The sequence below is a fragment of the Rhinoderma darwinii genome, chromosome 4, assembly GCF_050947455.1.
Source record: "Rhinoderma darwinii isolate aRhiDar2 chromosome 4, aRhiDar2.hap1, whole genome shotgun sequence".
Taxonomy (NCBI): Eukaryota; Metazoa; Chordata; class Amphibia; order Anura; family Rhinodermatidae; genus Rhinoderma; species Rhinoderma darwinii.
In genome coordinates, this window is record NC_134690.1 from 55,309,680 (window position 1) to 55,321,996 (window position 12,317).

The window sequence follows — 12,317 nt, forward strand, 5'->3', positions numbered from 1 at the left end:
CAAAGTGCTGCCCATTGTGTTGGATTGTCAATGCAACCCTCTTCTCCCACTCTTCACACACTGATAGCAACACCGCAGAAGAAATGCTAGCACTGGCTTCCAGTATCCGTAGTTTCAGTTGCTGCACATCTCGTATATTCACAGCATAGACAATTGCCTTCAGATGACCCCAAAGATAAGTCTAAGGGGGTCAGATCAGGAGGCATTTCTTCTGCGGTGTGAAATTCTCGATAAGTTTGATGTGTCACATGACCCTCTTCCCATTGAAAAAACTAAAGTTGGATACAAAATGGCCGACTTCAAAATGGCCGCCATGGTCAACACCCAGCTTGAAAAGTTTCCCCCCTCCCATATACTAATGTGCCACAAACAGGAAGTTAATATCACCAACCATTCCCATTTTATTTAGGTGTATCCATATAAATGGCCCACCCTGTAGGTGTATAACTACCTGAGCTATCTTGGATTTTCAGTATAGCTGGGCTCTGTGAATTTTGGTGTATCATATGTGCCAGTAATTTACTTGACTGGTTCCCAAATGCGAAATATGTTTGCTTGGTAAAAGAAATAGCTTCCTATTGGCTTTTTTCTTGCAAAAATACTAAATATTTCCTCCCTTTCAGTAGTCAAAGTTCTTTATTCGAATCTCAGGGGTCTGCTATGGATTGTTCTTCTAGTGCACTGCATTTATTTATTTATTTCTGTTACTTATATAGCGCCAACATATTTCACAATCTAAATTCCCTGTCTGTATGTTTTTGGGGTGTGGGAGTACCCCAGAGTACTCCATGCAGATGTTGTCCTTGGTTTGAACCCAGGACCCCAGCACTGTAAGGCAATAATGCTAACCACTGAGCCAACGTGCAGCCCCACTTCCGTGCCATATCCCGCTCCTCTAGATGATTTACATTTTTTAAAAGAAATGGTAGAACGTAGGCACCCCTAAGATATGCTTTCAGAGTATCCCACAGAATATTTGAGTCATCAAAGGAGCAGTGTGCATCATGGAATATCTCCAGTTGGTCTGAAATGCGGTCATGAGGACCAATCGGGGTCAACCAAAAGGGATGGATTTTCCAACTTTTAGGTCTTAATGGACCAATTATAGAAAATGTTATCACCGTGGGAGAATGATCTGACACTCCTCTGTTTTTTATAAGTTACCATTGGAAATGCCTCCATGGTGCCTCTGGTGACAACCATATAATCGATTTGGGAAAGAGAATTGCGACCTAGAGAATGACAGGAGTACGCTCTGGTATTTACAACGAAAAATATTGTTCCACCCCCAGTTCATGGAGCAACAAATCTAGCGCAGACTGTGTTTGCGAGTCAGGGACTGAGATCGGAACAGCCCTAAATCGGTCTAAGTATGAATCTATTACCATATTAAAATCTCCCATTCCTAATACCGTATCAACCGGGTATGTCGCAGCAAATGTGGCAGCCAAATGCAGGTCATTTAAAGAAGTAGGTGGAGGTACATACATTCCCAAAATAACAAACTGTGTGTTTTCTACATATATATCTGCCATCCTTATCCACCTTAGTGTGTACTGCCTCCCATCTTATGGATTAGTGGACTAGAATAGATACTCCCTGGTTATAAGATGCATGGTATGAGTGTTCAGACCAATGAACCCACGGTCTGTGCAGGGCCTGGGCTTTATCCGGTACTAAATGTGTTTCTTGTAAACCTAGTATATGAGGGTTATATTTACGTATGTGTGCGAACACCATAGCCGGTTTCTGTGGGCTACCCATGCTCTTCACATTCCACGACATAACCGTTACAGATGCCATCTTAGAAACTTAAAGTGCTTTAGTAACCATCCACCCACTTTACTCAGCTCTGTATATACTCTGCCATAACCAAAAGATCTCACATGGTTCACATTCCTAGTCTATTTATAAACCTACACCTGTACTTGTACTTGAGTAAATGTTCACTAATAGCTGGCATATTCTAAAATTTACAAAGTAGAACTAATATTAGAACAATAAACTGGCCCAGCAATGCAAGAAGACATATGTACCATTGTCGGTTCATGCCCATAACCGTGGCATGTAAGGTATACAGGAGTGTCCCCATGCCATAACTCGTCAAAGGGGGAATCCAATTTATAAATACATTATTCCAGCATATGTATGTGAGAATGTCCCGGAGAGGATAAGTAAATACAGGGCAGATTAGAAAAAAGGACATGAAGGCAAGTCCGTTCAGCATAACCTATTAACTTTAAACCTAACATTACATGGGTCTGCAAAGGACGATCAGCATGTACTTGCCCCGTGCGCGAGTCCAAATCATCTCTTGGTAATCACATATCAGGATACCGTTCCTGAGTCAGGGTACATACATTTTTTTTAAGCGAGGGTAAGCAAAATATTCCAGTGAAAGCTGGGTGTATGAATCCCACAATGGATCCATGTTGCCCGCTTCCAGAAGATCCCTTGGTAAATGCATTCCCATCCAGGATCAGTCTCGTCGAGGCAATCCTTTGCTTCTCACCCATTCATCCGCATCTTGTGGGGAGTTGAAAAATGTGGAGCGATCATTATCTACTGCCCGCAGCCCTGCTGCGTACAACATGGAGTATGGAATATTCAGATCTCTGAGGCATCTTTTAACTGCCACAATTGTCGCTCTCCGTTTTTGCACGTCTGGGGAAAAATTAGGGATTATAGAAACAGCGGCTCCATTAAACTTCAGATCTGGAAGTCTGTGAGCCAATCGGAGAACCAAGTCTGTCGTTTACAATTAAGCAGTCTGGCAAGTAGCGGCCTGGGTGGGGCACTAGGCGGTGGCGGTCTCGATGGGACTCTATGAGCCCTCTCTACAGCAAAGGCCTGCGAAAAGGGTGCGTCTGGGAGCAGATCCCTGATCCATTTTAGGAAAGTCACCCGGATTTTGGCCTTCAGTCCGTTCAGGCATACCTATTATTTGAAGGTCATTCCGGTGTAATCTGTTTTCCAGATCATCCGTTTTCTGTTTCCACAGTTCGTTGGCTGTTTCCAGGTCAGAAATGGCGCCGGGTAAGTGCGCCATCTTATCTTTCACACCGGAAACTGTCTTCCACGTATGTCATGCGTTCTCTCAGGGCCTGCATATCATGTCTAATAAGACCAATATCAATTTTCACCTCCTCCATCTTGCCAGTTAGGGAGATTTTACACGCCGAAATAGCTGCCAGCAATTCATTTGTCACCTCTGTCAGAGTAGGCTCCGATTCCCGATTCGCCAACTTGCCCCTCTCCCCTAGCAAATTCTTGCAGTTTTTCTGCAGCGGTTTGTCTTCTCGTGGGGCTCATAGTCACTTGCCTGGTAGCCCTCAACCTTCTGCATCTCCGGGACAGAATTGTGGAACTGAGGATGTCTGGAGAATGAGTATGGCACAAATTCACTGCGGAGCTACAGACTAATGCGAGTGCTTTTGCTGCTCGCCGAGCCACGCCCCAACATGTAACCATTCTTAATAAGCTACTTTGAGCGAAAGAGCCTGGATTTCATATTGTACCATTCAGTCTTATTCCCATGTCATACAGTAATCAGCTTCTATTGCAGCCACATTCTTGTGTAACCGAACCATGTAAGGGCTTGTACTGCTGACGTTATTATGTCAATAGGCAAAATAATAGTCTATGGTGAGATTAAATAAGCTGCTTACAATGGAGTAAAATATAGGAGACACCTGGTAAAGAGAGATGTTTAGAGATTCAGAGAGAAGAGGCATGTGATGTGTGACATCCTGAACTGCAGGGAGGTGGGAAAGGGGAGATAACCACGTGCTCAAAGTACAGAACTTCATACAAGTAGGAGATAAACGCCACAAGCATGGTCATGTGACTGCATGGGAGACTGCCTTACAGAGGCATTACAGCTACAGACAGCATATTAGTAAGTGAGGAATCATACTGTAGCTAAAGCATCTGCACACCATTTTTAAAAATTGAAAAACAACTATTACGATTTGTAATTCGTTAAAGGCTATGTAAACCATTGAATACTTTTTTTAATTAAACAATGTTTCCTCGTGTTTTGGTGCACATTTTTAATTGTTTTTTTAACTTTTTTTACCTTTTTCAGATACAGTTTCTATGTATCCTGGATACATAGAAGTTTAATCTTGAAAACCAAATCCGTTAGGTTAGCGGGACTGACGGCTTTGGTGTTCAAAGGTTTACATAGCCTTTAATATAAAAGTGCCCATTCACTAATGGTGAAGATTTGCTAGAAATTATGAGCTCTGTAATGGTGCATTATCTTCAGATAGATGGCCTAATGCCAAAATTACCCCCCCCCCCCATAATTGCTTTGGGGAACACCGTTCGATGCTGGTACATGACATCCCCCATGGCCCCAAATTAGGCGTGAGTCTGGCTTTACATTCAGAGTTGCACTATCATACGTGACAATGCTTGACATTCTTGTGTTTATCTTTTACAGGAAGCTGATCTAGTCACTACTCATGAGCTGGGACACAACTTTGGGTCTGAACACGACCCTGACAGCATGGAAGACTGTGCACCTAGTGAGGATCGTGGGGGGAAATTTGTGATGTACCCCATAGCTGTTAGTGGAGACCATCAAAATAACAAGGTAAAGATAAACCTTCTGTTATCATTTGTTCTCTGCCCACGTAACTCATTTCACACATCTGAATAACTTACATAGTCTTTCTGCACTCACTGAGTAGGTCAGAACTCCTTTCAGTCTTAAATACATTTCATCTGGACCTCATAAACTTACTCTTGTGTATCATACTTTGTGAGCCACCCTGATGATCTCTACTGGAATACTAAACTTGACAATTAATGGAGAACTTAAAGGGGCTCTCCACTTTGGACAAACCCTGGTTGTTATAAGGGTCAGTTGACAATCAGATGATCACAAAGTGTCCCCCTACTGGGATCCCCAGCTGTAATCTTTGGGAAAATCTGGCAGTAAGTGTTCAATTTCTCTGCAGTGCCACCACTGGTGAAATTAAGCATTACACAGTGCCCATTCATATCAATGTGTTGTCTGTAATGCAGGACCGGACCATCATCCAGAGCGAGATTCTCTTTCTAACCGCTCTACACTCTGGCCAAGGTAGCACCCCCCCCCCTCACTATTATCTCAGAATTCCCTAATCATGTATTTGAATGTGGGTTTTTTAAATTGGACAACCCCTTTAACAATTTACCACTCTGCAAATCTTTTCACAAGTTTTAATATGCAGTTTTAAGTTTTAGCAGGACCCTATCTCCTCCTGGTTCCCGCCTTTTTTTGGTTAGGGAACAACTGATATATGGGGTACATAGAATAAAGGAGACCTTATCACAAAGATGAAAATGGGCAACCCATTATGGTGCCTAGTTTTACCACACAGGACAGAAGGGCAGGTGTTTTGGGTTTTTATTTCCCTCCACACCATTTAATGACCCTTGAGACAACTCCCCACCCCTTGTCTACTAACAGTGAAGCTCTTCTGGAGAGGGGAGAACACAAGTTCTTGACACTCAGAGACAAAGCCCATGGGACCATCCAGGGCTGAGCCGCCTCTTTCCAAGGTTCCTATAGCAGCCACATGGTCTTTCTCTATGGTACGTATGCCCTAACTCTACCTCTTTTCCCAAACTGCCTTTTTGCCTTTCTAGAAAACATTTTATATGTGTATCAGGATCTTTAAGCTGTGATGTGGGGGAAAGCAGGATCAAAGAAGAGGACTATGTTCTCTAAACAAGCACATCCCATAAATATCAATGTTTGTGGTTTTGTTGGGTTAGATGCTCTATATAGGTAGATGTTGAACTCCTTTCTGCTTCTCTCCATTAGATGTTCTCCATTTGCAGCAGAGAGTCAATCCTCCGCACACTGATGAGCAAAGCGTCACTCTGCTTCAAAGAGCGCAACAACAAGGTCTGCGGCAACTCCAGAGTGGATGAAGGGGAAGATTGTGACCCAGGCTTGCTGCACCAGCATGATGACCCCTGCTGTACCTCTGAATGCAAGTTTAAGAATAATGCTAAATGCAGGTCTGTACAGCAGAGACAAGTAAACTGAATTTTGAAGTAGGGGATTGAGAAGCTGCTAAAGTCTGAAGAAATCATAGATACCCAATTTTTAAAGGGGAAAGTCTACTTTTAAACCACATGAATAACATTAAAATCTGCATAAAAGAGTAGTCCTGCTGGATGTCATTGGAAATAGTCGACAAGTTTGTCACCAGACACATACTTAAAGGGGTATTGTGACAATTGGCAGTTAGTGTATATACAGTATATAATATGGCATAAATGTCTGATAATTCAGAGTCCCACATCTGGGACACACCCCTTTCAGGAGAACAGGGGGGCCCATGACCCCCATTGTGCTGTGGAAAACCACCTGTGTGCATTCAAACTTACTGGTATCCACAGAGAAGTCTATATTTACTTCTAGCAAACGAAAGAAGCATAAAAATAGTGTTAGGGGGCATTTAAAGTCTAGAAGTACACATGATGATAGCTTTATGTGCAATCTCGTAATACACAGTCGAGTCACATTATTATGACCACCTCCTACTTTTGACGTCGGCAGCGTGAAGCCCATGAAGGAAGTGATGTGTCGTGGGCTGTCTTGGTGGGTATATAAGGTGTATATATAGGCTGTCTGATCACATATCACTCGTTGTTGCCTTGGGTAAAAGGTGCGATTTATCAGAGTTGCAAAAAGGGATGATTATTGGCTTTCGGACCAAGCGTGGCAGTATTTCTCAATCATCGCAGTTTGTGAACTGTTCGCGTGCTGCTGTGGTGAAAGTGTATCGTAAGTGGACAAATGGCAGCATTGGGAATAACCGATGTGGAAACTGCGGAGCACCACGTGCCATTGATGTGAGAGGTGAACGTCGTCTACGAAGGTGCATGAGGGCTGAACGACACATTACAGTAAAGAAGCTCACCGTGAAAATCAACCAGGGGGCTACCAAACGTGTGTCAATAACAGTTCAGCGAACCCTACTGGGGCTCTGAAGCAAACGGATGGTCACTGCTCCTATGCTAACAAAGGTGCATCTGAAAAAAAGGCTTCAATTTGCACTACCGTATCGGAATTGGACCACCGATGATTGGTACGGGGTTGCCTTCTCTGATGAATCATGTTTTCTGCTTCATCAAACGGATGGATGTTGTCAGGCAAGAAACATCAGAGAACAAACACCCTGCAACCATTGCTGGAAGAACACAACCTGGTGGCAGCAGCGTTATGGTCTGGGGAATTTTTTCATGGCATCCTCTGGGCCCACTCATCCATGTGGAGGGCACTCGGAACTGATTTGGGTACGAATCCATCGTTGCAGATCATGTCCACCCATATATGCTGATTGTCTTCCCTGGGCAGATGGAGTCTTCCAGCAAGACAATGCGACATGTCACACGGCTAGAAATGTCCGACAGTGGTTGGAAGAGGACGACCAGGACTTCCAAATAGTTCACTGGCCCCCTAATTCCCCAGACTTGAACCCAACTGAGCATCTGTGGGACCACCTCAATCGTTTTGTTCGCTCTATGGATCCTCCCCCACGCACCCTCCAGCAAATGTGGGATGCACTGCAGTCAGCACGGTTCCAGATACCGAAGACCAACTCCCAGCCTGTCTAGCTGCTGTCCATGCTGCACACGGCGGTTACTCTGGATATTGGCTGGTGGTCATAATAATGTGACTCAACTATGTATATTCTCAGTAGGAGAATTCTGGGCTATTGATGGGCTCCGGGAGCAACTGCAGAGATTGTGATTTCTCCTGTTCCCCTTCTCTAGCTTTAGATCAGTTCTGCTACTGAAAGTATATTAAAGGAAAACTCTGGGCAAAACTGATACTGTGTTCTGCATAGTGTAATGGTTGAGAGGGCGATGCAAAGCCAGAGGTCCACTAAAAATGAGAAAGATCCACCTTGGCTAGAAAGTTCAGTATCTGAGCCCCCTTTTCTTGTTCCTGGCTCTCTCCGCAGATGACCATGAGTGGGCTGACATTCCAGCAAGTTGCATTCACAAAATTATTAATCTGTAATAGTTAAAATGATGTGACCAATTTCTAAACCCATCAATATTTCAGTGATCGGAACAGTCCTTGCTGCAAGAAGTGCCAGTTTGAAACTGTACAAAAGAAATGCCAGGAAGCTATAAATGCCACCTGTAAAGGAGAGTCGTTCTGCACAGGTTAGTGTTGCTGCATGTGAGGACAATTTTAGTCTTTCTGTCATGGTGTTTATCACTTGCTTGAAGTATTTTTTTTATAGACTTTTTTTTAGTCCTGTTCTTTCTCTTTTTTTTTCTGGGGGAAAAAGGGCCTACTTTTCCCACAGAAATGGCACCACTCCTGTCCATGGGCTGTGTCTGGTATTGCAGCTTAGCCCCATCAAATGGATTTTCCCATCTTAGACATTTATAACATATCCATAAATATGGCAGAAATGTCCAGTAGATGCTGGTACCACCCCAGAGACCTATCTCTAGAACGGTTCCCTGACCCCCGTTCTACCTTGTCTTGCTCTCACTGCTCTTCGGCCAAGGTGTTGGGAGTACGAAAACGACTGAGATTGCTGAGCTACGCTGTTTTTGTAACTGATGTGATTGGCAGCTATGGAAACCGCGTAGCATGGCGAGCTATGCTGTTTCCGGAACTCGAGAGCTATGGAAACAGCGTAGTTCACTCTGTTACACTTTGTATTACTTACTTTTTTGTGAATTACGGAAACTGCATAGCGCAGCTATTTTGTCTGTTTCTGTACTCCCAACCACATCGTCAGTCAGTAGCTGGCGAGAACAAGAGAAGGTAGGACAGGAGTCGGAGGGCCTCATCCTACAGATAGGTCCAGGTCCCAGAGGTGGGACCTGCATTAATCGGACGTTTATGGCATATCCTGTGAATATGCCATAAATGTCCAAGATGGGAAAACCCTTTTAATGCTGCTGAGCTGCAATATCAGATGCAGCCCATGGACAAGAGTGGCGTTGTTTCTGGAATAAAATGAATTTTTTTTCATTTATATATGCTCTTCATTTACTGCAGTGGACAGAAGAAGTCAGGTCACCGTTTGATGTTTAGATCTGGTGCTTGGGAACCAAGAAAGGCTTTTGGCATCAGCCTGGTGTTGGTGAAATACTGTAGATTTGATTATTATATTACAGCATGTAAACCATACAGGGCTACTGGCCATGTCATTGGATCATGTTCTATGATCAATCATTGACTCCTGAAGATGTCTACTCTCTATGTCCACATAGAGGTCTGCTGCCACAAGTAAATCAAGGTGCAGGGACTAATTGTAGAGGCCTAGATGTAGGGAAAAGGTTAGAAAAACAAGTCTTATTTCTGTGTGGAGAATGTCGTGCCTGTGTTCTCATGATGGCACTTCCTGTGATCTATATAAAAATCAATCCGTCATTTCACTAACGTTGGTAAGAGGGATAAAGCAGAGATGTCATTGATTGCTATAGGGCCAAGTCCCAGCTGCCAGAGCACAGGGGTCAGGAAGTTTTGTCATGGGAACGTAGACACAGAAGCTTGTATCACTGATGCCAAGTAATTTTTAACCTCTGATTTTTGGTAGTTCCCCTTTAATTTATCATCAATTGTACTTGTAATATCAAGTCATCACATCACTCAATCCATTATGGACGGGTCAGGTTGCTTGATGTTTCTATATGTCTTTCCTGTCCTAGTCAATGCACTTCACTTTCTATCCATCCACAGGGAACAGCAGTGAGTGTCCAGCGCCTGGAAATGCCGCAGATGAGACAGTCTGCGTTGATCTGGGAAAATGTGCCAAGGGAGAATGTCGTCCATTCTGTGAGATTGAGATGAAGCTCAAGTCCTGCGCCTGCAATGGTTAGGGTGTTCTTTATTTCCACATCTGTTACAGGGACCCAGACACACCTCGCTGAACAGTCCACTACTTAGTTATCCTCATGCTACTACTAATAGTTGCCAGCTCTGTTGTGTCACCGTTTTCTAAGCAGCTTGATGGACGGGATCAGCTGTTGTCCGTTTATTACAGGCAGTGACAAAACTGCGGAGATTCCAAAAAAAGACTCAAATCCACCTTAGTAAACACATCTTCAAACCCCCTATTAGAGAACATTAAAGGGGTTTTCTCATCAGACATTTATGACATATCCACTGGATATGTCATAAATGTCAGATAGATGCGGGTCCCACCTATCTAGAACGAGGCCCCCTAAACCCCGTTCGACCGCTCTGTGTTTCCACTGAAGCATGTAATTTCCGACCATGTTAGATGAAATCCGCGTAGCTCGCTGAGCTACGCTGTTTCCGTAAGTCTCATAGAAGTGAATGCCAGTTACGGAAACAGTGTAGCTCGCATGCTATGCTGCTTCCATAACTGCCATTCACTTCTATGGGAGTTAAACAGCTTAGCTCAGCGAGCTATGCTGTTTTCTTCTTACATGGTCGGGAATCACAAGCGTCAGTGGAAACACAGAGTGGTAGAATGGGGTTTAGGGGGCCCCGTTCTGGAGATAGGTGGGACCTGCATCTATCTGACATTTATGATATATCCTGTGGATATGACCTAAATGTCCCTGATGGGAAAACCCCCTTTAAGTTAATAAAGGAGTCAGGCCCCCCCCCATTATTTTCTATAAAAAAAATATGTAACACTGCGTTTCTCCTGTGATGGCGCTGCAGGGCACTGCAATATGGAACAATTGCTGCTGGGTTCACCCATAGATTACAGCTCATTGTTGGAGGCAACATGTTGCAGAATAGTTTATACTGGGGTTTGCAGACTTATTTTGAAAGTCACTTGAAAAAAAGCTCTCTCTTTTTTATTAATGCATGTAATACAGTATAATATGAGATGTGTTATATAGAAAAACTGGGCTTTATGTATGTTGTTTCCAACATTCTCATATTGGATTTGTAATTTGGCATAAATATGTTCAAAGTTGGAGGTACAATTTTAAAAGTAACTTTGTTTTTAGCTCCAAAATTCAGTGCTGATTACATTTATATTTTTATAGAGGTCTGAGCTGTATTTTTCTGATACTGACGTTTTACTGATACTTACTGCATATAATGCATACATAATGGACGTCTGTAGAATGCTCCCCCTAGTGGCAGTTGCAGTCAGCCAGAATTTAGTGTGAAGAGAAGTAGAAGATTTGGAGCTCTGTATACGAACAAAAGAGGCTCTGACCCCTATAAAGATATATTATGAAATTAATTCTGTATCATAAAAATGATTTCAAGTTGGAGGTACATTTATTCTTTTAACTCTTTAGTGAATGTAAATGTTTGTCACCAAGAGGCAGTTGTTACAGCTCAGTGACATTTACACCTTCTGTTTTGTGTGGGCACTAAAAAAAATAAATAAAATTTGTTAAAAAAAAGAGAGAAATATTTTTGGACAAATAGGATAGTGGTGCAGCAGAAAGCCAGACGACTGGCATAACCAGAACATGTGGTACAACTTGCATGTTGCAGATTTGAGCAGAAACCGTTCAAGGAAAATAATCCTAAAATGACTTCTATGTAAAAGCACATGTCGCCTATAGCAACCAATCACAGAGCAACTTTCATTTTTCCTGTGCAGCTAAACTCTGGTTGCTATAGGCAACAAGGCGAGTGGTTCTGTTAGACCGTTTTAGAAAAAATAAGGCCCATGGGAAATTCATGAAAAACTGTCTTTGTTACCCACAGCGACCTATCACAGCTTAGCTTTCAATTCAATTAGTGCGCTTGAAAAATGTAAGTTGATTGGTTGCTATGGGCAACAAAGACCGTTTTTCTGGGACATAAATGTCGGATATTAATGAAGGCTAGGGCTATATGGCGACTTTGGCCGCACAGTCAACGTGGTCAAGTTGCCGCAACACCACACTAATGCCTCATGCACACAATAGTGTGCGCCGGCCGAGTCCCGTCCGTGATCCGTGGAAAGGATAGGACATGTCCTATCTTTCCACGGTTTTGAGAATCGGGTCAGTTTTCAAGAAACTGATTCACCTGCTAAAGTGAATGAGTCCGTGATGGGTGCCACTCGGAGGCCGTTAAAATTGGCCCAAGTGGCACTCAGTCATGTACAACTGGCATTACTAGGCTTCTTTTGAACTTCTGTTTTTAAGATGAATTGACAATATGTTGTGTCTTGTGCTTTCAGAAACGGAGCATTCATGTAAAGTCTGCTGCCGGGACCACGGCGGGATCTGCAGTCCATACGTGGACGCCTCTAAACAGTACCGCTTATTACGTAGAGGGAAGCCGTGCACTGTGGGCTTTTGTGATGCCAATGTAAGTTGTCACCTATTTGTCAGGAAACCCCCTGAAGCTC

The 12,317-nt window shown here is 43.3% G+C and overlaps 1 protein-coding gene across 1 annotated transcript in view; it reads left to right on the plus strand.

Annotated features, from left to right (window-relative positions):
* Nucleotides 1-12,317, plus strand: part of ADAM17 (ADAM metallopeptidase domain 17) — an 83,899-nt gene that overhangs the window by 64,433 nt on the left and 7,149 nt on the right. The window contains exons 12-16 of the mRNA XM_075861117.1: nucleotides 4,448-4,600; nucleotides 5,819-6,018; nucleotides 8,078-8,181; nucleotides 9,719-9,853; nucleotides 12,147-12,277. Of these exons, the coding sequence (XP_075717232.1) occupies nucleotides 4,448-4,600; nucleotides 5,819-6,018; nucleotides 8,078-8,181; nucleotides 9,719-9,853; nucleotides 12,147-12,277 (723 nt within the window). The remainder of the gene's footprint in view (nucleotides 1-4,447; nucleotides 4,601-5,818; nucleotides 6,019-8,077; nucleotides 8,182-9,718; nucleotides 9,854-12,146; nucleotides 12,278-12,317) is intronic.